A 26,344-nucleotide genomic window follows, 5' to 3' on the forward strand; every position below is an offset into this window, starting at 1 on the left:
TGGAAGAGACAACACACAGACCTCAGCCAACTGCGGGCTTGGATGCAGCGTTTATTTTGAGCCAGAGTGCCTTTTCCTTCTGGGCAAATAATGCCAGGAGCATGCAGTGCTGAGGGTGGGGACCCTGCCCCTTCTCAGGGACACGCACATGTAAACATGTAAACATACACACGTTTCCTTAAAAGTGGTCCTCACACATGGATACAGGGCCATAGGCCCTTTGTCAGATGATGATAATAATAACTAATTAGGAGAATGCAGGGAAGTGAAACTTTGTAGGTGATGACAACACCAAAGCGAGGAGGCTCCTGGGGAAACTGTAGCTCTACTTGCTGTCTGTCTGCCTGTCTGTCTGTCTACACACTGGGCCAGGCGCCCGGGGCACGGTCACCTGGGGCTCTGTCCCCACCCTAGTCCTGGGCTCTCCTTGCCGAGGATGTGCCCAGGGAGGGAAGGAGGTGCCGATTCTGGAACGTTCTCCTGATGTCTCCAGGAGGTTGGCCACTGAAGCAGGGTTTGCAGAGGCTGCTCTGTTTTCCAACAAACCAAAAGAAAATTACTTTTCGATCTCCTCCCTCTGTGTCAGGGTGTGTAGGGGGGCGGCTTCTCCCCTGGGAGGAAGCGGGCTAGTGCGTAGAGAGGCGGGGCATTGGCGGGAAGCCCACAGCTGGAGCTGGACGCGGGCAGAGGCTGCGCATCCTCCGACAGAGAGGGGTCAGTGGGAGGCGAGGCTGGAAAGCTGCTGGACGGCTGCAATTGAACAGAAAAGTCTTCCTCAGTCAGCGGAGAGGGCCGGCTGCGCATGCGGTCCATGTGGAGCGTGAGAACACGCCGGGCACCACAGCACCCCTCAGAGAGCCCACCCGGGGCTCGGACTCCCTCCCAGACTCAGGGCCACCCTCCTGACCAAGGCCCTTCCAGGGGCACTGCTCCCTGATGGGAGCGCATTCCCAGTGGGGCCGGAGGGAGGGCCCGATTCAGCCCTGCCGGGGCCTCCTCTACACCAGCTCTGCTCTGGCAGCCCCCAAAGAGGCGCCCAGGAAGGGCATGCCAAAACGCCCGGCTGTGGAATTCCTCAGACTTCCCGGCCCTCGCGCCTGCTGTGTGTGATTCTTGACTGTCAAAGGGGTGGCCTTTTGCCAAACTGACACCTGGATGCACAGTCATGGGAACGTGTCCAGGGAAAAGGCGGCCCAGCTTGTTTCAGAGCCCCTGGGTCCACCCAACACTGCATAAGTTAAGGAAAAAATCAAGACATCAACATTTTCAAAATAGTGTGATGGTTAATTTTATGCATCAACTTGGCTAGATTGTGGTGCCCAGATGTTCGGCCAAACACTAGTCTGAATGTCACCGTGAAGGTGTTTTCTAGATGTGATTATCATTCAAATCAGTAGACTTTGAATAAAGCAGAGTACCCTCCATGTGTTGGTGGGCCTCATCTAATTGGTTGAAGGCCTTAAGAGAAAAAGGCTGAGGTTCCTGAAGAAGAGGGAATTCTGCCAGGAGACTGACTTTCAACTCAAAACTGCAAGATCCATTCTTCCCTGGGTCTCCAGGCTGCCATCCTGCCCCGTACATTTTGGACTCTCTCTGTCTCTCTCTGTCCATATGTCTATATCTATAGATATGTCTATATCTATATACACCCAAACATTCTATTGGTTCTATTTCTCTGGAGAACCCTGACTAATACACATAGACGCAAGTAAAAGTGATTCTGAGAAGAACAATACTGGGGCGTGGCACAGATTTTAAATCAATACAATTTCCAGTTTTCCTCTACCTGCCAACAAACCTCTTAAATTTTTTTCTTTTTTTTCCTTAAGTTCTAAGCACTAAAAACACCCATTTAAAACCGCTATCTTCATGAATAAAGCAAAGTCTCTTCCATGGAGTAGCACAGGGGAGTGTCAGGACTGGGGCTGTGCGATTCCTCTGCGCTCTGCCCAGGGCCCCGGGAGGTCAGCCGTCTGCGGCGCCTCTTCTGGAGACTCCCCTGAGGAGTCCCGGGACCTCGGGGTTCTGAAAGGAGAATCTCCTCACGAGCAGAAGCTGAAGACAAGAACGTCACCCTGCTCAAGGTTGACAGGTTGGTTGTTTGGGATTCGATGGCGCAGGGCCCTGAGGGTGGGCACCTCCGTTTCTTTCTTTCTTTCAAACTCACACTTCTTTCTGATCACAGGGGACAAAGCAAACCTCTAGAGAACGTTCTCTCAGGTCTGCTGGGAGCTCCCAGCCCCTATCATGCCCGTGTCTGCTCAGTTCTTTGCTGGAAATGAGCAGCTGAAAGAAGCATGGAGCAAACCACCCCAAACCACAGAATAAACCACCACGGACCACGGAGGAAACCACCATGAACCACAGAGTAAACCACCACAGACCACAGAGTAAGCCACCATGGAAAACAGGGGAAACCACCACAAACCACAAAGGAAACCACCACGGAGTAAACCACCACAGACCACGGAATAAACCACGACGGACTAGGGAGGAAACCACCTCAGACCACAGAGTAAACCACCACAGACCACAGAGGAAACCACCAAGAACCACAGAGTAAACCACCACAGACCACAGAGTAAGCCACCACAGACCACGGAATAAACCACCACAGACCACGGAGTAAGCCACTATAAGCCTTAGAGTAGACCACCACGGACCGTGAATGAACTGCTATGAACTACAGAGTGAACCACCAGGAACCACGGAGAAACCTCCCCGACAGACAGGGCTCACCAGGGACGAGCTCTGCCCCACAGGCGACCCCATGAGGAGAGTTGATGAGAAATCCCTTAGTTACAGGAGGTCAGCTCAATGTCCACAGTGTCCATTCTCATAACACTCACTGACGCCCAGCCCGTCCTGCATCCCACCCCGCCAGGCACCACTGCGAGCAGGAAGGTGGGCTCCCTTTAAGATCTGTCTGTTGAGGAACTGCTCAAACAGCCCCCAGCAGCTGTCTCACTCCCTGCTGTTTTGTGGGAGTATTTTTTGCTTAAAACATTCCCTTTGCTTCTCTGCTGGTCACTAGGAACTGAAGCTTCAGTTCTGTTGTTTTTCTCCTGAGGAAATGTACGAGACTCATTGATTTGTCATCTCCTCGAAATCTGATTATTGACGTGTATGTAATTCTGCTCTGACACGTGCTGGCAGTAAAAGCCGATTAGGCCATTGGGGGAGCCCAGGCCTCCCCTGGGAGGGGGAATTGGGAGCACCAGCTGTTTGTGAAGAGCCAGAGGCCCCCAAGGTGGATGAAGACGAATGCGATGTGGAATAAAGTGGATCCATTCACCAGCACCATGTGTCACGGATGGAAGACCGTGCCCCCATCCTGCACTCCTGAGAGGGGCACGTCTCCAGAGGGAAAACCTCACAACCTGCGAGGGCAGATCACACACCCCACGCCCCAAGGTCAGGATCCAGACTTCTCAAGAGCCCCGGCTGCCGCCCACCTCCGAGGACCAGCAGGTGCCCAGGATGAGGTGGGCTGCCATTCGGGGTGTGCCTTCCCCCGTCCCCCCTCAAAGCCAGGCTTGCTGGAGGCCGGTGACACGCCGGCCCAAACGTGAGGCGTCAGACAGGAGGAGGGGCCCCGACAACTGGACAGGATTGCCTCCCGCCTCCTGGAGAAGCTAGTCCAGCTCACCCGCTCGGCATACGGCACCGAGCTCCAAGCACATCTCTCCCCGCCTTGCGTCCCTGTGTGTGGGAGCGGCTTCAGGACCCCTGGAGTGGTGATGTGACGACGGGATCCATGCAGCCTACATGCGGTGTGCATGTTTCTCTGCCCCTGCCCATCTCCCAAGCTGGTGTTTGTGACCAAAAGTGGCCAGCCAGCCATGGGTCCAGCAGTCCCTACAGTTGTGGGTCTCAGGTCCTGGGTTTGGCAACCTAAGACGATGAGGAGGGTAGAGCAGAGCCCCCAGGATGCAGGTCACGTCCAAGGTAACGTTGTCCTTCCTGTGCTGGGGACCAGAGAGGATGCTCTGGAGGCGGGTGGTGGGTGATGCTCCAGGGGAGATGAGGGCCGCCGAGTATGGCAGCCTGGGCGTCTGGGAAGGCTGTGCCCGGTGACACGCAGGACCTGCCTCCTCTGGGATGAGCACTACAGGGGTCTTGGCGAACATTCTCATCATTTCTGACCCTCGGGGTAGTTCCTTCCCACGTCAGAGAAGTGGAGAAGACTCACTCTCGAGCCAAGCCTCTCCCTGGTGGAGACAGGGTGCTCACAGGGGCCTCACATCCCCTGGACTCGGGAATCGCCCTCGTCCCCACAGGACGAGGGCCTGGGCCCCCGCTCAGGACTTGTTGAGTGGCTAACTGGTCGACCCCCCTTGGAAGGAGGAGGCTGCCGTGGCACAGCCTGGGAGCCATCGCTCCGCGGAGACCTCAGGTGGGGCAGCATCAGGTCCTCCTTCCGGAATTTGAAGGCCCCAAGCAGCACCTGGGGGCACGGCCTCCAGCTTTGTTTTCAAGGCGAGCAGAGGATACTGAGGCACGGAGAGAAGGGACTTGCTCCTTGGCCCACGGAGATAACGCTGGACCAGGGGCCTGTGCGTCACTAAATTCGGCTTGTCCTCGGCCACAGCCTTTCTCGGCACACTGCGCCCCCCACATCCTGAGCCTCGGAGAGCCCCCCACACCGGATTCCGGCCAGGCGTGCTGTCGGGTCGGGGAGGCCCTACAGACCTCACTGACACAGAGTCGTGCGCCCCCCCGGGCGAGCTGGGACGGCACGTGGCTCCTCGCCAAGGGAGCTTTGCAGAGATGAGGAAATCCCAGGGTGAGCAGCCCTTCCACAGGACACGCAGGACCACCTTCATCTCAGGCTCTGCCCACACCCAGCCGGCCGCTGTGGTGTCCCGGCCTCGGGTCACCCTCTCTGTCCAGACAGGCCGAGCTGGTGGGTGCACACCCGCTTCTCCTGAGAAGCAATTGTTCCTAAGAAGGTCTCACTTCCTGTCATCATCATCGGGCGCTGGTCCCCATGACTGACATGTGAAGACTCATGACAAACAACGAGAGTCTGAGCCACTGCCCCCCATTTCGTCCACCGGCCCCCACTTCATCCACCGGCCCCCACTTCGTCCACCGCCCCCACTTCGTCCACCGCCCCCACTCCACCCACGGCCCCCACTCCACCCACGGCCCCCACTTCATCCACCACCCCCACTTCATCCACGGCCCCCACTCCATCCACCGCCCCACTCCATCCACCGCCCCACTCCACCCACCGCCCCACTCCACCCACGGCCCCCACTTCATCCACCACCCCCACTTCATCCACCTGGCCCCACTTCATCCACCACCCCACTTTGTCCACCACCCCCACTTCGCCCACCGCCCCCACTTCGCCCACCACCCCACTTCGCCCACCGCCCCACTTCGCCCACGGCCCCCACTTCATCCACCGCCCCACTTCGCCCACCGCCCCCACTTCTCCACCGCCCACTTCGTCCACCAGCCCCACTTCGCCCACCGCCCCCACTTCGCCCACCGCCCCACTTCGCCCACCACCCCACTTCGTCCACCACCCCACTTCATCCACCGGCCCCACTTCATCCACCGGCCCCACTTCATCCACCGGCCCCACTTCACCCACCAGCCCCACTCCACCCACCACCCCACTTCACCCACGGCCCCCACTTCATCCACCACCCCCACTTCACCACGGCCCCCACTTCATCCACCGGCCCCACTTCATCCACCGGCCCCACTTCACCCACGGCCCCCACTTCATCCACCGGCCCCACTTCATCCACCGGCCCCACTTCACCCACCAGCCCCCACTCCACCCACCACCCCACTTCACCCACGGCCCCCACTTCATCCACCGCCCCACTTCATCCACCGCCCCACTTCATCCACCAGCCCCACTTCGCCCACCGCCCCACTTCGCCCACCGCCCCCACTTCGCCCACCACCCCACTTCGCCCACCACCCCACTTCGCCCACCGGCCCCCACTTCATCCACCGGCCCCACTTCATCCACCGGCCCCACTCCACCCACCAGCCCCCACTCCACCCACCACCCCACTTCACCCACGGCCCCCACTTCATCCACCACCCCACTTCACCCACGGCCCCCACTTCATCCACCGGCCCCATTTCATCCACCGGCCCCACTTCACCCACGGCCCCCACTTCATCCACCGGCCCCACTTCATCCACCGGCCCCACTTCACCCACCAGCCCCCACTCCACCCACCACCCCACTTCACCCACGGCCCCCACTTCATCCACCACCCCTACTTCACCCACGGCCCCACTTCATCCACCGCCCCACTTCATCCACCGCCCCACTTCATCCACCAGCCCCACTTCATCCACCGCCCCACTTTGTCCACCGCCCCACTTCGTCCACCACCCCCACTTCGCCCACCACCCCACTCCACCCACCACCCCCACTTCATCCACCGGCCCCCACTTCATCCACTGGCCCCACTTCGTCCACTGGCCCCCCACTTCATCCACCACCCCCCACTTCATCTGAGCACAGAAACACAATAACTCACGTATTTTAATAGTTCCTAGAACGTGTTGGCGGCTCTGCTGTCATTAATACAGCAAGAGAATGAGTGCTGAGTCCGTCTGGCTGCCCCACTCCGAAACAGAAGCCCAGCTGAGTTGTCTGGACGCTTGTTCCCACCCTCACCCCCTGAGGACATGGGGCAACACCTGGAGACACTTGTCACAGCCGGGGGTACAGGCCAGAGACACTGTCACGTCCTACAGCGCACGGGGACCCCACGCCCCCTCTGGCCCCAATGTGGACAGCGCCACGCTGGAGGGCCCTGGTCTGGAGTCCACACGGTGACAGACCATGAGGGTCCACTTCAACCGTGGCACAGACCGAAGCCCCAGTGGAAATGGAAGGAGAGAGCAAAGGCCAGTCTGTGGACAGGGTTTCGCCCACACCAAATGCCCCTCCTCCCACACAGCCCCAAGGCCATAGCGTCGTGTTTGGGTGACTCCACAAAGTGCCAGCCTGGCGGGTAGTGTGGTTAGATATCGGCAGATTCACTCGGCTCCGCCTACGTAACTCTGCTCCCAGGACACAGTCGGGTGTCCCCAGCCGCTCTGGCCAGGAAACGCAAGCTACCTTCCGTGGGACCAGGTCGTGGGTGAGAAAAGGCTCGAGGCCCACAGGACACCAGTTGCTGGGTCGCCAAGGCCACGCGGAGCAAAGGGTGCCCAAAATGCCAAACGGGGCATCGAACGTCTGTGCAGGGGGTCGTAGGGGGTGGTGTAGAGTCACCCTCCCTGTCTCCCCTCAGACGGTGCCCCCAGTCCACGCTGGCCCCACCATCCTGTTACCTAGATCAGAGGGGAAGTCGTAGGCCCGCCCCATCTTCCCTCACCTGAGGCCCCACATGCATCCCGTCCGTCCAGCACTGTCCTGGCTGCCCACTGCCCGTGACATGAGCACACAGTTCGGCCGGCGACGCTGGGCCTACCTGGAGAGGCAGCGCGTAGGACGAGCAGGCGGGGAGGGTGCCGGGCGCCGGGCAGAAGCCGGCGTAGGCCAGGATCTGCTGGGCCGGGCCATAGAGGATCTCAGGCGGAGCGGACGGGCCGGTGACCACCTGGGGCAGGGGGACCTGCCACGAGAACAGAGAGCGTCAGCAGGCCCTCCAGAGGCGGGCGCCTCTCAGTATCCCCCTGGGAGCCTGTCCTCCAGGTGTCCATGAAGGAGGGGTCTGTGCCCCTGAATCCAAGGGGGAGAGACGCCAAGAGTCCTCGGGTCAGCCTCTCTCGGGCCAGAACAAGGCATCTGAAAGCGAGGCTCTTTTCCTCTTCGTCTTTCTGTCTGTTTGCCCAGGGACCCGCCAAGATGCCAGCTCAGGCTCAGATCTCTTTGGTGCATTTTTTGAAAAAGGAAGACTATGCCGGTCCCTCCTCCACTGGAGCGGGGGCACCGCGGGCGTCGCGGGCCTGAGGGCGGCTGACCTCAGAGACGCTCTCAGATCTGGTCGGGGCGCGCTCTCCCTCCCTTCGCCTCCTCCGGGGCCACGGCCCAGGCCAGACCTCTGGTCACAGGGATTTCTGGAGAAATGCACATAATACCAGGGCATCCCAACTCCTGGACGCTGTGCTTTTGTCGGCTCCAATCTCAAAAGGAAAACAGGACGTGGCCCTGATTCACACCTGTCCCGCAGAGAGGACGGGGCTGTAGGAGGGAGCCCTGCCCAGGGGGAGGCCAGGCCTCACACCGGGTGCTCAGGGGGGTACCAGACCAGAGGTGTGTCCCCCTCTGAGAGGACAGAGGCTGGTTGCCCACCCAATACCCACGGGCCACATGGCAGCTTCACTTGTCTGCGGGGCTGGGGGCCCCATCCAACTATGGCCCTGGCTTCCTCCATCTGCCCTGGCCTCTCGTCCACCTCCTTACCCCTGGGCCCGGCAGTGTGAGTGACCGCGAGGGCCCTAGCTGGGCCAGCAGGACTTTCCTCCAGCATCTCTCCGTGTGCCCAAGGCTCGGCGCAGACCCTTCCTCCCCAGACGGTGTCTGTAAGCACCGCCCCATCACCCAGCCCCGCCTCGGGGACCCTCTGCAGATCGCGGGAACCCTCTGCAGACCCCAGAGACCCTCTGAAGATGCTGGGGACCCTCTGCACATGTGGGGGGGCCCTCTGTGGACCCTGGGGACCCTCTGCAGACCCCGGGGACCCTCTGCAGCCGCCGGGGACCCTCTGCAGACCCCGGGGACCCTCTGCAGACCCCAGGGACCCTCTGCAGACCCCAGGGACCCTCCACAGATGCTGGGGACCCTCACACTCTGCCTGCTGGGCTCCCACTTCGCGACCAGCATCTTGTGCCCTCCGTCAAAGCCCTGGTGTGCTGAGAGGGCTCACACAGCTTTGAGTGGCTCATGAAGGGCCTTTGCTCCTTCATGTAATTTTTAAATTATGGAATCCGTTAACTTCCAGGAGTACCTGCTTGGTAGGTGTAAAATTTTAAGGAATCGCCTTCTTGCTTCTTACACATCCCAGAGCTTTGGGTTTGAGGGAGAAAATTGTCCAGAGCAGAGTTTGGACACAGCCCTGTGGATGGTGTGACCAGTGCCCTTCTGGGGCATCGCTACCTTCCCAAGAGACCACGCCAGCAGCCTTGTCATAAACTCTGATGGGCACAAGAGCCCCTTCGGGAAAGCCCACCAGCTGACCGCTGTCCCAACCACCTTTACCCAGGCCTGCAGGACGGCAGGACTGGGAGCAGACACGTCGTGCACCCGATCTGCAGTCTAACTTGCTCTCCTCCTGGAAGAGGGCACACTCCTAACTGGCTCCAGCAGGAAAGGCCCCGCATGAGGGACTGCACGGAAGGCACCTCTGGACCCTCTCTGGACCCCAGGCATCCTGACCCGGGACGGCTGCTGCACCCACTGGGGAGTTTGCTGAAGGCACAGCAACCAGCGGCTTCTGTCCTGGGAGGAGGCTTGCCCTGCGTGCCTCTAACAACATCTTGGACCGAGGCCGGAGTTGGAGGCCGGCTGCCGCGTCCAGGGTGGGGGCCAGGGGAGGGTTTGGTTACTGGGGGCACCGTGGTCTCCCAGGTCCCTCAGGTTTTGTCCAGGGAAACAAAGCTTCAAGAAAACACGAGGTGAGTCACAGACCTCGGGGGGCTCCGGGCTGAGCTACTAAACGTGGCTGATGACCAGAGTCTCCAGAGCAGCTGGGTGGCAAGAGGTCACCCAGGAAGAGTTTTAGCTGTGGACGCTGGCTTGGGTTTGTCCTGCGGGGATCCGTTTGCACGTGTTGCTCTGGCCTTTCAGTTACAGTTGGGTGAGGGGTGGGTGGCTCCGTGCGAGCTGTTCTGTGCCCCCCCTTGGTGCGTGACGCGTGAAACTGGGGGGCGCCCCCTCGCCCCAGCGCCTCCAAGGATGAGGGAGGATGTGTGGCAGGAGGGTGCTGTCAGCACCACACGGGGATGTCTGGTTTGGAACAACCAGGTCCACAGGGAGAGGACAGGAGCAGGGATTCTGCTGGGTGAGCCCCGAGGCCCAGCCCCGAGCACCCAGATCTGGGCACCCAGCCCCGAGCCCCAGCCCCCAGGCCCAGCCTCCAGGCCCGGTTTCCCCATTTACAACTGAGGACGAGACCCGCTGGCCAGCCTCAGCGAACACGGGCCCCAGAGCCCTGGTCGGACTCGAGTGCTGTCGCAGGCCAGCACTGGGGGCCACTCACCATGTCCTTGAAGGCCCCTAGGACAGCTGCTGTGACAATGCCCAGGAACAGGCCCAGGACGTTCAGCACCGCCGAGGCCCAGAGCAGCCGGTACAGGTGGAGCACGTCCTGACAGCCGCTCACGCCCACGAACTCGTAGTAGGTGGGAGGGTGCTCGGAGCTGCACACGGGGATGGACAACGGCGTCACCCACACTTGCAAGGAGGTGACCTTACCGCCAACAGAGCAGGGTCGGGAGGACGCAGTGCTGGACCCAGGCAAATTGCGTCCAGACAAGCTGCGGTCTTTGCCCGTGGATGCCCAGAGGGGTTCGTCCTGGCCCTCCTGCCATGGGCCTGCCGTGGTCTGGAAAGAGCCCTGGACCTCGGGCATCACGGTCCTGGGCCTGCAGCCTGGGCCACAGGGACCTACAGGGGCAGCCCCGTTACCCCCGTGACCCCCATACACTGCTCCTCCCATTTGGGTTTGGAAATAGGATGGATCTCTCTTCCTGGGGAGGGGGTGCATCTTAAACCCATGGGTTCTCAACAGTCAGGGGAGGGGTCCCCAAGAAGCAAACGTCAACCTTCCCGCTGGTTTGAATGTGGGTGTTCAAGCTGTGACGATGGGGAAGGTTCCACTTCCTCCCACAAGGAGCTCAGAACCCCCACCCCAGCCTAACAGCACGTGAACAGCTGTGCAGCCTGGGAAATCAGCAGCTCTACTGGAGTAAGAGTGGAGGACACAGGACGCACCACGGCCCCAGACAGGAGAGACAGACAGGCGGATGCAGCCCCCTGAGCAGAGACACATGAGTGGAAACCTTTGCCGGACCAGCGCCGGCAGGAAACCCTCACCCATGACGCTGAGCTGCCGGGGTCCCCATGCAGACAAGTCTGAGGGGACCCATCACTGAGGGACGGTACCGTGAGGATTACCTCCGGGAGCCCAGCCAGGTTCCCACAGTAAACATCAGGGAAAAGTGCCCCGGGCTTCCGAGGGGAGGGAAGGGCTGTTCTGAAAGCACTGTTCTGAACAAGGCTGCCCTCGGGGACGCTGGTCACCAGAACCTGACCCCTGGGAGGGAACGCCCACCCCAGGCCCCACTAGCCGGCCTGTCCCAGCGGAGGGGGGAAAGACGGAGACTGGTGGGTGTGGCTCAGAGCCCAGACCAGGCTCTCGGGGAGATGACCACGGGGCTCACAGACACCCCCACTCACTGAGCCCCAGTTTTCTTGTCAGTGAAACGGAGCCGGCACCCTTTCCTCCCGTAAGTGTTGAGAGCTAGAGGAGATGATGGGGGAGCAGCGTCCAAGGCCGGGGTAGGAAGGAGGGACGGGAGGAGGGCTGCCCGGCACGTCCAGGTGCAAGGGGCTTGGCCACAGCCACCCCCCAACTCACCCCCGGCAGTCGTAGAGGTCGCAGCAGTAGCAGGTGTGGCTCCTCACCTTCAGCTGGCACTTGCTGTTCAGGGAGTGGCAGGTGACCTGCAAGCAGAGACCTCGTCGGGTGCCCGCTCGTCCTCACCCCGGAGTGGACACAGCTGCCTCCCTGGGAGCCGGGACCCGGCCGCTGCACCTGGCCAGTCAGGCAGCGCCCCCTCCTGACCTCCCCCTCCCCCATTACAGCTGCAGGGGTGTTGGGGGGCTGCAGCGCCCTCCCTTCAGGAGGAATCAGAGGACCAGGCTCGGCCACGCCTGCCAGTGCTCGCTGGACAAGGAGAGGGAGAGGGTTCCCGGCACCGTGCGTCAATAAGGACACTCCTCCAGGTGAGGACCGGTAGGGACTCCTCCAGGTGGGGACAGATGGGGACTCCTCCAGGTGGGGACAGATGGGGACTCCTCCAGGTGGGACCCTTCCTGACCACACAGAGGACAGCTCCTGGCAGTCTGATCTGACCAAGCCATCCCTGCCTAAGCCACACGGAGGCCTTGCCCCAGGCTACAAATGTTGGGGGGGACTTTTGATGTTAAAGGAGCAAGATTGGGGCAAAAATGCACACTTTCTCCCCCTACTCCAGTGCTATGCGATGTGTGGGCATGGGCTGTGTCACCCCATGTGGGAGGTGAGCAGAGCCGAGACCACCCCAACTTCAGAGGGAGTACAGTGATGCCAGGGGAGCAGAAGGAGCTTCTGAGGGAGGATGGTGCACCTCGGGAAGGGCAGAGATTCAGGCTGGCTCTCCCGGCTCTCCACACAAGCTCGGGGTGGCTCTCAGAGGTGAGGCACTGCACCGGGGCAGGTTAAGGAACAGGATCAGACCCTAGAGTCCTCAGAGCCTCCCTGGGGCCCTGGTGGTCAGGGGCTTGGTGACTCAGACTCGGAGGGGGCTGGGCCAGGGGATGTGACATGTGAGAACTGGAGGGAAGGAAGGAGCAAGGGTGACACACGACTCTGAGCCCAGCACCCAGCTTGTGAGACGTCAGAGCCACGGGATGGGGAGCTGGAGGTCAAGAGGCCTAACCCTAACCCTAACTCTAACCCCTAACCTTAACCCTAACCTCCAACCCTAACCCCAATCCCTAACATCTAACCCTAACCCATAACCCTAACCCCAACCCCCAACCTCTTACCCCCTAACCTCTAACCCTAACCCCTAACCTCTAATCCCCTAACCTCTAACCCTAACTCCTAACCCCTACCCCAAACCTCTAACCCTAACCCCTAACCCCTCACCCTAGGTGTCCCCTCCTGGGAGGTGTCCCCTGCTGGGAGGTGTGGAGACAACAGTTGGGACAGTGGCTCAGAGTAGGGTCAGCCAACAGGAGCCTCAAGCCCAGCCCAGCGCATAGCCTGTCCTGTAGGTGAAGCTCTGCGTGGCCACACTCATCTGTCCACACGTCGCACCGAGAGACAGAGTTGAGTAGCTGTGACAGAGACCATCTAAATCTTAAACTATCACTGGCCCTTTATGGGGAAAGTTGCTGGCCCCTGGTTTAGAGCTGTGTGGGCAGCTTCGGCCCCAGAATCTTTGGGGAGATTTTTAAATTTGGTGTCCACTGAACCCTGTCCCTGGGGTAGGACTCGGCGTCCGAATTTGCTCCAGCCCCTGGACTGACTCCAGTGGACAGTGGGGTGAGAACGCCTGGTGGAGGGATGGATGGAGCCGGGCAGCCCAAGGCATGTAGCCTGACCTCAGAAGGAGACAACGGGGTTCCGGAGGGGGGCTTGCTTTTCTGTGATCCCAGGAGGGAGGGAAAGAGTCCAGCCTGAACTGGAACACATCAGGGTGAGCAGAAGGGAAGGACAGGCCTGCAGAGGGCAGGGGGCACACAGGGAGCACCTGGAGAGCCGTGACCCCCTCTGAACGCGACAGGTCCCAGGGCTCCCCCAAGCCAGGCGAAAGGCCACAAGTGCCGGGACCGGCCTTTGGAGAAAAAATGTGCCGTCTCCCTCGGAGAGGGGCGACAAGGGGCCTCCAGGCCAGCAGCAGAGGCCACTCAGCGCCCCATGCCACAGCATGCAGAATGCCCCTTCCCATCCCCGTGGTCCACAGAGAACCCCAACAAGCCACGCAGAGTGTTCTCAGGCTGCTCCTCTCTGCCCTCCTCCTTTCTGACATTGGTATGCAGCTTGAGAGGCCGTGTTTCCTTAAACCGACAATCTACACAGGGCTGGGCTGAGCCGGCTGGACACGTCAGAGAGAACCACGTGCCCCCTGGGGACGCCGTGAGAGCAGACGGTGTGCCACCGAGGACGGCGTTATTCTTGGCGTTGCACGCAGCTGGGAATAGAAGTGAAACCGCCCTGCAGGTGTCCGTGGCCCAGGAACTGTCGGTGAGTCCCTTGGCCAACGTAAATGTAGTTCATAGCTTTTTACACCAGTAGTTAAGCCAACAAAACATGCTCATCGGAAAAACCACACGGAGCTGCACAAGTGAGTCCCAGGACTGGTGTGGGTCAGAGAAGGCAAGTCAGAGCCGTGATTCCCAAACAAACAGGACACATTAAATGTCAGAGCTCGAAACAAAGTGTGAGCAACAAATCCTCACACGACACAGAGTGGAGACGGACAGAAGAACTGCTAGAATCCAGACACTCAGACTCTGACCAGGGACTCAGGAAATGATGGGATCCCTGGATCAGCAGAGCGAAACCAGACATGAGGCCCAGCGCTGCTCACCTCTGTCTGGTAGATGTCGTGCAGGTATCCCAGCCCGCTGGAGTAGAACTGGCATCTCCCCGTGGAGAGGGGCCTCGGTTCCTGGAGCAGAGAAACGCAGGTGGAATGGAACAGTTTCCTCCCCAAATCAGGAGTGGCCAGAGGCAATTCAGACCCGTCGGCCACGGCCCTGAGCCTAGAAGAGAGATGCCAACACCACTAGAGCCGGCCAGATGGAGAACACAAAGCAGGAAATGCCACAGCTCATTCCAGAGCAGCTGGGCTCCTGCGAGCAGAACACCCCAGGGGAGCAGGCGCCCCGTCCCTGCAGGCTGGGCCGACACATCTCCTCCTCCCCCCGTCAACACGGGGCAGCTGAAGGGAAGTGGCTGCATGACATTTTGAGGTGCACCCTACAACTCTCAATAGGGAGACCCCTTGGCTCCTGCCTCCTTCCCTAAAAAAACAAAAAAACAAACTTTTTTTTGACTAGGAAAGGAGCAAAAGGGATTTCAGACTAATTCACTCATCCAGTTAAAGATCCACCCACCCACCCACCCATCCATCTAATCATCCAGTCATTCAACCATCTATGCATCCATTCCTTCATCCATTTATCCATCCATCCATCTATCTTTCCATCTATCTATCCATCCCTCATCCATCCAGTCATCCCTCTATCCCTCCATCCATCCCTCTATTCATCCACCCATCCTTCCATCCATCCATCCATCTTCCCCCTCCCTCCATGCGTCCATCCACCCACCAACTATGCAAGCACACATCCACCTATGACCTTATCCAACTATCCATCCACCAGTCTGTCCCCAGTGTTCATGGAGCAGACACAGTGCCACCTTATACAGGTACCCAGTTAAGACACAGTTCCTGTCCTTAGGGGATTAGTGAAGGAGACAGACCAGTAAACTGACAATTACAAAGTGCTTATAATTGCTCTGGTAGACAAGAGCAAGGAGCACACAGAAGCTATAAACTGCCAGGAACCTGATGTTGTGAAATGAGTTAGGGTCCCGATAACTGTAGTTTTACTACTTCGTTAGTTGTATTTCCCAAAGCATTCCTACTTCTGACCTAAGAAAAGAGGTCAGAACCCTGTGGCGTAGCGGTTAAGTGTGAGCGCTCCATTGCTGGCGGCCCGGGTTCAGATCCCGGGCGTGCACGGACGCACTGCTTGTCAGGCCATGCTGTGGCGGCGTCCCATATAAAGTGGAGGAAGATGGGCACAGGTGTTAGCCCAGGGCCGGTCTTCCTCAGCAAAAAGAGGAGGATTGGCAGATGTTAGCTCAGGGCTGATCTTCCTCACAAGAAAAAAAAAAAAGAAAAGAGAATAAAACAACTGTGACACCAGTGATGGGTGACAGGCATGCATCCGTGTGTCCAGGCGGCAGCAGCTGATGATACAGGGTGGCGGAACGGAGCTGAGTCCCTGTCCTCGAGGAGTCTGTCTTCCTGTGGGAAACACGTGTAGAGCATGGAGGATGGTGAGAAAGGCTGGGGAGAGAGACAGGGGACTGAGAAGGCTGGGTGGGGCTGCCATACAGGCCTCCTCAGCCCTCCTCAGGCCCAGTGCTGACTGGGCAAGGCTGTGGGTCAGGGCCGGTTCTGCCCTGTGGGGACCTCTGCTGGGCGCCCACCACCCAGTTCTCTCCTCCTTTCCCTTCACGGGCGTTGACCCGACAAGGCCTTTGTGTCAGCAGCTCCGGCTCAGCGTCTGTTCCCCAGGGAATCCGGCCGGCACGTGGGCAGCGATGTTCAGGTCGGCACAATCCTCGTGACTGTGCCAACGTGCCGGTGACAAGCTTCAGGTTCTGATAGGTCGTCCCTGTGGACAGCTGCCCTCCTTCCTCCCAGTAATCAAGGGGAAATGCCCTTTCAGACTCCAACTGATGACTGGCTGAAAGGGCCCAGACTCACGGCCCCGAAAGTCACCCTCAGGCCCTCCTGGTTTACATCCAGCCCAGCTCGAGGGCTGGCCCCCGGGGTCTGGGGGAGCGTATGGGACCATTAGCTCTGTCTCAGTCTGCCCTAAACCCCACCGACTGGGCGGCTTCAACAACAGACGTTTATTTCTCCTAGTTCTGGAGGCTGGACGTCCGAGATCAGGTGCAGCAGGGTCGGGATCTGGTGAGGACCTTCTTCTGTCCTGCAGACAGCCACCTTCTCCCGTGTCTTCACAGGGCAGAAAGAGCTCTGTCTCTTTCACAAGGACCCTAACCCCACCACAGGGGCCCTACCCTCATGACCTCATCTAACCCTGGTCACCTCGAAGAGGCCCCACCTCCAAACACCACCTCATGGGGCTTAGGGCTTCAGCAGATGGATTTGGGAGCACAAACATTCAGCCATGGCCGCTCTGGAGCTTCGTCAGCTCCCTGCTGAGCGTCACCTTAAATCAGTGACGGAGACTTGCTGTAAAACTTGGACTTTTTAGTGAATCCTTTTTCTAACACAGGAGCACCAGTGGTTTGGTGTGATTTTCTGTCTGATCTTTACTATTCAATCAGGATGAAATAATTCTTATTAGTTTTGAATTAAATAAAACTGTAACCCATTTTAGCCCAGATAAATCACACAAACTTAATTTTCGAATTTATGATGAAACTGGAAATTGTGTTTCTCTGGGGATAACCCTAAATTTCCTCTGGGGCTGGAGGGAGCCCAGAGTCAGCGTCATTCTGGCCTAGGAGCGTGGGCAGCAGGTGCTCAGGAGGAATGTTGCACACGGTTTTTATTTCTTAACCGTTGCACATAAATTAACACTAAACAACATTGATCATCAGACTGTAAGTCGTTAAAACCTGTGTGTCTCCTGCAGGGGTCGGCCAACCACGGCCCTCAGGCCAAACCTAGCTCACCATCTGATTTTGTAAATAAAGTTTTATCGGCACACAACTGCACTGACTCATCACGTATCATCTGGGGCTGCTTTTAGGCTGTGACGGCTGAGCTGAGTAGCAGTGACAGGCCACGTGGCCACAAGCCTAACATGTTGACCCTCTGGCCCTTTCCAGAGACGCCAGCTGCCCCGGTCCGTTGCACACCTGGCACCCGCAGGACTCAGTGAGCAGCTGTGAGGTGAATGAAGGGGCCAGGAACTGCCCAGGAGGCAAAAGGACACCCTTGGTGTCGGCCCTGGTGTCAGCACTGTGCAGCCAGTTGTTGAAAATGTCCCAAATTAGCTACTGAATTAAACACTTTGGGGCGACCACATTGTTGTTATGCCAGAGATGAGTCCACCCTGAGCTGGAACAGGAGGCCTGGCCGAGTGACCATCAGCCTCAGTATTCCCCATTCCTCTGTAATGAGCCATGACCCCCAGGAGTCTGCCAGGCCAGAAGATCTGACCAAAGGCCCACTGGGTGGAAACAGGAGTGGGCTAATTCCCAACAGATCTCCTGCCAGCGACGAACTTCCAGTACCCGGGGGCAGACATTCCACTTCACGAGGCGGCCAGTTAATGTGGAACAAGGGGTCCTGGAGTTCTCTCCAGCGATCTTTATACGTCGCCTGCAAAGACGAATTGCTTCAATAAATCCTACTTGTCCATGAAACAAGACAGGGGCCGAGGGAGACACATGCCCCCCGTCTTCACTCCGGTAGCACTGGGAGGAGGAGATTCTTCCACTTGGAAACCACTGGTTTTGAAGGAAATGTCTCTCAGACGTGAGCTGAGAGGGAGGTGGCTTGAGAAAGCCATTGCACACGGGGGCAGGGCCGGGACCCCACCTCTGGCCGCCGTGAGTTCCCCCATCAGGAAGAAGCTTCCAGGAAGAAGAGTCCAGGAAGGCAGGCCGGGTTTCTGCCTCCAAAACCAGGGTTCTCAAAACTGCCTGCCAGACCCAAGCCCTCCTGCTACTCAGCTCAGAAACAAGAGTGAGTCCATTACCAATGGAAGGGCGAGAGTGTGGTCCAGGTGCAGACTGATCCCATGGCTGGAATGTAACCAGAAAACGAGCTGATGAGGCACCCAGTCCTTTGAGAACCAGCTATGGTGTAGATGTTGGTAAACATCCATGGGTCTGGGTATCTAGGGTGTGCTGCCACGGGAGCCACCGGGACTCGGGGGTTGGGGAGGGGATAGGTCGTCAGGCCACGGGAGCCACCGGGATTTGGGGCGGGGCTGGGAGTCGGTCATCAGGCTGGGGCCTCTCCACCACGCTCACACTCCACACACCGCGTCTCGTCTGTTCCAGGGACACGCTTTCCCCGCTCTTTGATGTCCCACATGTTTGTCTCCCGGCTGTTGGCATTTTAAAACTATAATTTCGAGAAGTACCGAAAGCTGGTTACTGTTTGCAGAAAAGGGCTTTGGGCAAATTGATTCTTCATTTGTCCGACAATAACCATCTCCCGGGAGAGTCAGGCTGCGGATTTTCAACCTGGAAACTCACTCCTTGCTCTTCACGTCCCTGTGCTACTGGATACGCAGGCCGAGCACTGGAAGGACAGGCCAGTCCTGGGGACACTGGCCACGTGCAGCCAGAAGAAGCTGGAAATCCATCAAAGAAGAAAGACAGACGAGCCCGTGGACATGAGGACCCCGCTCCAGCCTCCGTGCGTGAGGCTGGTGGAGTCTCATGGAACCCGAGGCTCCCGAGTGGCGCCAGGACCCAGGTGGCTGGAGGGACGTGACCGCCGCTTTAATTTCAAACCGCCGACCGGGAGAAAGATGCCGTGCTTTGGGCAATTCCTTGGCCCTTTGCCATTCCTGGAAAGGAGTCTGTAAAGATCCACAGTACCGACATTTTTTAAACCTTTTATTTGGAAGTAATTTCAAACTTACAGAAAGGTGGCAAGAATAGAGTACTATGAGGCACAGTCTCTGCCCGGATTAACCTCATGTTAACAGTGGGTGCCAGCTCGTTTAAAAAACCTAAGAAACTCCACAATTATAAACATACTCAGTGCGGCCGGCCACGTTAGTGTGACCCGGTGCAATCTTAAGCCTTTGGCTCGCGTGGGCAGTGCCCTGCATACCCACGACATGTTGGGGCCTCAGGGAGGTGCCAGCTGGATTCTCCTCGCGGGCTCGGACGGGATGCTGGGTCAGGACACCGAGGGCAAACAAAGTGGCTGCCCCTGCCCCTTCCTTCTGAGGCAGGCATGGCTGGGCCCTCAGGGAAGCTGGATGACACAAGGTCCCTGCTTACTGCCCCTGTCATCTGAGAGCTGCAGCGGGATTCCACCTGGGCGTCCACAACTCCACCCAGTCCCGCCCTTGGTCCTGTCTGCGTCTGGCCACCTGTAGAGCCTGGAGTGGGCCGCCCTCCATCCCAGCCCTCAACCCCATACTCTCCCCTGTCACCAGCCAGGCAGGAACCCTCAGGGCTCAGTTGAAGATGCCCCATCTTCAAACACCGTATAAAACTTTCTCAGTAAAACCCAGCTATTGGTGTGCTCTGTATTTATAGGGGAGAAAAGCCTGGTTGTGTGGAACCTCTGACCTGCATCTGTCCACGGTTCCCGAAATGTCCACATCTCATTTCAACTCAAAGAACATGGTCTGCCCAGGAAGGGGCGGCCGTCTTTGATTCGCAGACCCTGAAGGGCATACGTGGTTTTATTTCATCCTCAATCACACTGTAGGAAATAAGAATCATCCCATTACGAATACAGACGCTGGAAGCAACTGGCCCAGCTCTGAGTTTGAACCCAGGTCTCTCTGGCTGAAAAACCAGCACCTTTTCATCTGTTTCACCTGAACCCCTGGCAGCTGAGCCCTCTGCAACGGATCAGGCGGGGGTGTGGTCACTCGCCTGGCCACCAGGGTGGTGAGTGGGCTCAGGCTGCCGAGGCGACCCTGGGCCGGCTGCCTCTGGCCCCAGACCTCTTCATCTTCTTAGTCAGTATTGCCACTTGGAGGCGCTCTGTGCTGGGAAGGCTGAGCCGGACGCTGTGGGCGACAGGCCTTGAGGACAAGGCGACCGCAGAGTCGGTGCCTGGTGAGGACCCGCGTCCTGGTTGGCAGACGGCGTCTTCTCGATGTGTCCACACGGTGGAAGGGACGAGGGAGCTCTCTGGGGCCTCTTCTATGGGGACACTAATCCCATTCGTGGGGGCTCCACCTCCCAAAGCCCCCTCAACACCATTACCGTGGGGCTAGGTTTCAACATACGAATTTGGGGGGACACGAACCTTCAGTCCTCGGCACAGGCCCCGACCACACCTCCCCTGGATTGCTGTATAATGAAGCGCTTGGGGGAGGTATGAAGGGGACGTACGTCTGCATCTCGGCCCCATCATTTCTGTCTGAGGCCGTGAAGGGTCTCCTAATGGTTCTCCAGAGACAGAATCATCAGTCCAGCCGTGTCCGCCTCGTCGGAATGGGGGCTGAGCAGATGGCTCTAGCGGGACGGGGCATCTCGGGACCCGACTGTCTCACCACCTCTGACTTCCAAGGTCAGAGGTAACATCTGATGGACGAATGCAGAAAACAACACTGCACGTGACCAAAACCGTCTTATTTTAGAGGCCACGGCAGCTGCTGACGAGGCAGACGTCGGTGCTTCTGATGCAATTCTGCTGCTGCGCTGTGTTCAGATTAACCGACAAGACACCCAAACTCTCTTTGATTTGCCTAGTTTGTACATCTGTCTACGTTGAAACAGGAAGAACCATCTCCTGACGGTATGACAAAGCTTTTATAAACGTAGAAAGAAGGTTAGAAAAAATATCCTGCATAACAGGTGATGGATTTTACCTTTTGCCTTTGACTTGGCTCTTTAACTGATTTTAACATAATTTAACATTTGTATAAGCACCATCCTCATTGATCTCGTCTTTTTTTTGCTCAGAATCTGTTCACATAATGCTAAAAACTAAACCGGCAGTGTTCTGTGCCGTGGCCGCGTGGGAGCCACGGTTCTCGAGCATGTGTGTCCTGACCTGACGGCTCCACTTGAATAACCACTGATGGAATCTTCCATCTCAGGCTTCCGCACCATTAGGCAAATAAACGGAAAAGGATTTCACAGGCTACAGCGCCAACCTAGAGGATTCTGTAGTAATCTTGCTAGAGACACGTACTGAACCATAAACCTGGGAAGACGTGAGGCAGTGGATCTTGGGATGTGTCTCGTCTTAAGTTTAGAGAGCTTGAGGAAAGTTACCTGGGAGGCTGAAGCATCTGATTCTAACCGATATGGTTGTGCTGGGGCGTGTGTGTGTGTGTCGGGGTCAGTTTTGCAGGAAACGAGGAAAAATGAGGAAATGAAGGACAGTATTTGCAAACACAAGTGGAGAGAGAAACGTGGAGGTCACTGAGCTGAGTTCTGCAAAACGGAATTTTATTTTTGTGAGGTAGGTTTTTCAAACCCAGGAAAGCGATTGAAAACAAAATTAAGAAGATGGGACTCACTATGTGCCGAGCGGCAAAGACGCCGTCCACGGTGGCGCAGCAGAAGGCCGCCACCACGCCGAAGCTGATGAACACGATGGCTGCCACCAGCTGGAAGTGGAGACACAAGAGGGAGTGGGCGTTGAGCGTCCAACAGGACCCTTTTCCAAACACAAACCAGTTCAAAGTCCCACCCGCATGTTAGCTGTTCCTTCCGCAGGATTCTCGTCTCCACCCTGCCTGAGTCCCCAGCGATTTACAGCCCAGGACGATCCTGGGCCAGATTGCACCCCAGCCAGCACATTCTTGATGTTTCATTTCACGCGACAAATAGACAGGAGGGTCCTGTGGATGGGGGAGCCTTCAGTCCCTCCACCCCTCAGCACACCCCTCAGCACACCCCTCTGCACTTGCCTCATGAATAATCAGGGTTATTTAACCAGTTCCTGTGATGGTGTTTAAACGGTTTACAATTTCTTTTTTTCTTTTTTTTTTTTTGCGGAGGAAGATTCGCCCTGAGCTACCATCTGTGCCCATCTTCCTCTATTTTGTATGTGGGTCTCCGCCACAGCATGGCCACTGATGGGTGGTATAGGTCCGTGCCCAAGAACTGAACCCTGGCTGCCAAAGCGGAGCGTGCCTATCTTAACCACTAGACCACGGGACCGGCCCCAGCAATTTCTTCCTATTACAAACTCTGTGACAACGACCCTAAATGTGTTCTATATGAAAAATCTCAGCTCGTGTGTGAGTATTTCTGTAGGAGAGGTAAGTGGAGCACACAAGAGCCACACGTTTAGATGGGACACATATGTGCTGCCTTGTCCCTTAGGTGGCCCTCTCCCTCCAACAGTCTAACCTCCATCTCCTCATATCCCGAATGACACTTCATATTATTAATCTTTAAATTTTGCCAATCCGATGGGCAAAAAAGTCTCATTGTTATTTCAATTTGCATTTCTCTGAGGTTAAGAACCTCTTCCTACATTTTTTTTTAATAATTTTATTTTATTTTCTCCCCCAAAGCCCCAGTAGATAGCTGTATGTCATAGCTGCACCTCCTTCTAGTTGCTGTATGTGGGACGCGGCCTCAGCATGGCCGGAGAAGCGGTGCGTGGGTGTGCGCCCGGGATCCGAACCCGGGCCACCAGCAGCGGAGTGCGAGCACTTAACCGCTAAGCCACGGGGCCGGCCCTCTTCCTACATTTTTTTGGCAATTTCTTAAAAAAAACTTTTTTGGGGCTGGCCCCGTGGCGTAGCGGTTAAGTGCATGCACTCCGCTGCTGGCGGCCCAGGTTCGGATCCCGGGCGCGCACCGACGCACTGCTTATCAGGCCATGCTGTGGTGGCGTCCCACATAAAGTGGAGGAAGATCAGCACGGATGTTAGCTCAGGGCCAGTCTTCCTCAGCAAAAAGAGGAGGATTGGCAGATGTTAGCTCAGGGCTGATCTTCCTCGCAAAAAAATAAAATAAAATTTATCTTTTCCTGTGAAATAATTTCAGGCTTACCAAAACAAATAGCAAAAACAGTACAAAGAACCCCTGGATGTCCTTCCTTCAGATTCCCCAGGTGTTAACACCTTCACAACCGCACCAGTGACCTTTCCTTATCTGCAACTCCTCTCCAGCAGCAAGAACCCCGCTCTCATGATCCACAAGTATGTATTTATTTTCTTGGCCCTGGAACATGCATAAAGTAATTTTGGAATTACTAACCCGACCTTGTGAAGGTCAAGCTACTAACCAGAGCACAATGTTTGTGCGCAGGTCTCATCTGTGGCCTTAGAGAAGAGGGTCAGACACCGTCCTCCCTTGTGACTCGGGGCAGCTCCTCCCCTGTGGCCGAGTGACTCATTAATGATGCAGTCAGGCGCTCTGGTTGCTGTGTTCCATACAGCTCTCCCTCTCCCTCTCCAGCCTGGTTAATCTGAATTATTTATTTGCTCAGCAAAGCACAGGGAATTGGTCTGAAACGTTGGCTGGTTTGACACCCAGAATTTCACGTTTTGACACGAAACTCCCAATGGCTACTCCAGGGGACAGAATGGGACTTGAGACCATACACCCTCCGCTGCTGTTCCAAGAGGAGAGGAGCCGGCTGGCACTCTGAGCTTGCCTGGATGAGCCCCCTCCCTCGAACCCCACTCCAGATGCCCAGCCCCACGTGCTGCTTCCAAATGAAAAGGGTCCCCCGACATTGTAAATCAGAGCTGGCACCCCAGTCCTCTTGGGGGTCTCTGAACTAGTGACCCTTCTGGCCCTCAGCTCCCCATGTGGAAAGGCAGGTGTGGAGCTATGACTTATCCATGCCCTAACTAAGTGTTTCTCAGTGCCTGCTAGGACCTGCGAGTGGTATAGGCCCTGCAGGGGCAGAGGCGACAAAACCGATGGTGACCTTGGCCCTTCCCCACGGCCGACGTTTCTGACGTTTACGATGAATAGACTAAAGAGGACTTGGGGGCTCCCTGGGGGAGCCGTGCAGGGAACCACACCTGCACAAGCCTCAACCGGAACAGAAGAATCATCTCCAGCTGGACTTTCTACGGCACCGAGGCCATTTTAGAACCTGCTGTTCTGGGCGACTGCTCTGGGTCCACTGACCCCCATAGTGACTGGGCCCCACGGGGCAGAAACAGCTGCTCTGTTAGCTGGAGAGAAGCAGAGATGGGTGATGGGGGGTCCCCCATGAAGAACTGAAGCCCCAAGGTGGTAACTGCTGTCACAGGCTGAACCATGAGCTCTGATGGGCACAGACAGGGGGGACTTGCCTCACCCTGAGGATGAAGGAGGGCCTGGAGCAGCTCTGGGAAATAGACAGGGTCTCCTCCAAGGGGGCTGGCAGGCAGCAGGAGCAGGGCCAGAGCTGTGGGACAAGGGTGGGCGCTCGAGCCCCCGGGGTTAACACCGGAAGGTCCGTGATGCTCAGGGACTGTGGCCAGAGGCAGACCTTCCTTCACCTCCACGGGGAAGGGGAGTCCTGGGGCTTCCTCCGCATGAAGTCACCGCACACAAATAAAATGTTTATCGTGCGAAGAGTTGCATAGAAATCGTTTGCAGAAATTATACCTAACTGAACTTTCCTACACTTGTGTTGCTGTTATGAAAAAATACATGAAAACGTAAATGAAAGGGTCAGAAGGCGACTTTCCAGTTCCCAGCAGGGAGGCCAGGTGCCTCTGCTTTTCCGGAGGAAAATGAAAAGCCTGCGTCTAATTTGGCTGCCGAGTCCTCGCAGCTTCCTCCCCGACCTTCCTGCCGTCCCAACTGGCTGGGCTCTGTCCCCCCTTGGCTCGCACCCTTCAAAGAGGAAACATTATCCACGGTTCATGCTCTTCCTTCACACCGGCCGTGAATCTCGAGGCCGCACCGCCTCGTCTTAGCACCAGCTGGGAGGGAAGGGCACACGGCCCATTGCTCCTGGAGGACGCCTCTGTGACCAACAGCCCACCCCAACCCAGCGCAGCCCACGGAAGGACACGGCGAGCACGCTGTTCTGAAAGGGCGCCCACCAACTCCTGTTGGGCAGAACTCCCGGCCAGAGGCCAAAGGAAAAAAGCCACGAAGATGGACAAAGTCACGTTAGAGTCCCCATGCCCTTCCGCACAGGGCCTCCTGCCAACCCTGGTGATGCTGTGACGTTGGCACTGTCTGCAGTTGGCAAAGGTCAGCCAGCGTCGGGGGAGAAAGGCTGGTCCCCGCTAGAACCCCGTCCCCGGGCTCATCAGGGGAAAGCCCGCCTGACAGAGGCCACGGCCACAACTTCAGGGGTTCAGAATGCAGCCCCGCTCCCCCAGACCTCCCCAGATAGCCCCGTGGCCTCAGGAAGGGAGGCCAAGTTTCTGACACAGAAGCCATGGGAGGTTAACCCTCTCCTCCAGCACCTGTCTCCTGGGCACCTGCCTGGCTCCAGGCTCTGTGCAGGACCCATTGGGGTCCCCCTGTGCACGTGGCCCTGACATCCTTCTCTGCAGACAGCTCACTCAGCTCATGGGCGTGAACCCCCTTCAATGGCACCATTCCCTCTTCCAGGCCTGCCTTCCCCTCTCCCCCACCATCCCAGGGCCACTTCTGTGTCCCCAAGGAGCTGAGCTGTCCCAGTGATGACTTTCCTAGAGCCCAATGGGGCCTGCGGCCAGTCCAGTGACCAGGTCCCCATCAGAAGTGGGTGTCTGCTAGGCCCCATGCGGTGTGCATCCTCTCCAGCTCGGGGCCTGGCCCAGGACATCCACCAAGCACTTGCCAATTGCCTGAGAAACTTCCAGAAGTGTCACTGCACTTCTCTCACCACAAGTGGGCGACCAGGGTGGCTGTCAGGACCTGCTGCCCCTGGAGCTCAACCCGCACCAACTCAGTGACTCCTCAGAGAGCGCCACACTCCACATCCCAGCCAGGCGGCCAGCTCTGACCAGGTGTCACAGTCCCGACAGCCGAGACCCTCACGCACACCTCCACCCGGCCTTGTCCACAACTTCACAGAGAGCACAGTCTCCAAAGTCTCCGCTGACACTGCAGGCTGCCCGCACCTGTCCAGACTGATAAACACGTTCTGATCTGGTCTGGCACATACAGTCCCCTCCATTCGAGTGCCCTCGTCAACTGTCAGCTGGTCCTGCCTGGCTGCCCGTCCTCCCACCACCCCTGAGACAGCAAAATTCAGGGCTGGCAAGACGGCTCGCCTGATAAAGTCGTCAGTTCAAGGCCAGCAAGACTGCTTG

The 26,344-nt window shown here is 57.6% G+C and overlaps 1 protein-coding gene across 2 annotated transcripts in view; it reads right to left on the bottom strand.

The window, feature by feature from the left end:
• Window positions 1-253: 253 nt before the first annotated feature.
• TMEM255B (transmembrane protein 255B) overlaps window positions 254-26,344 on the bottom strand; it is a 44,118-nt gene continuing 18,027 nt past the window's right edge. For both annotated transcript variants that reach the window (XM_004423214.3, XM_087435752.1), the window contains 6 exons: window positions 21,650-21,739; window positions 14,293-14,373; window positions 11,571-11,656; window positions 10,191-10,350; window positions 7,461-7,604; window positions 254-750 (listed from right to left, as the gene is read on the bottom strand). In XM_004423214.3, the coding sequence (XP_004423271.2) occupies window positions 583-750; window positions 7,461-7,604; window positions 10,191-10,350; window positions 11,571-11,656; window positions 14,293-14,373; window positions 21,650-21,739 (729 nt within the window). In that variant the 3' untranslated portion in view covers window positions 254-582. The remainder of the gene's footprint in view (window positions 751-7,460; window positions 7,605-10,190; window positions 10,351-11,570; window positions 11,657-14,292; window positions 14,374-21,649; window positions 21,740-26,344) is intronic.

This window comes from Ceratotherium simum, chromosome 10 (assembly GCF_057802395.1).
Source record: "Ceratotherium simum simum isolate JZ-2026a chromosome 10, ASM5780239v1, whole genome shotgun sequence".
Lineage (NCBI taxonomy): Eukaryota > Metazoa > Chordata > Mammalia > Perissodactyla > Rhinocerotidae > Ceratotherium > Ceratotherium simum.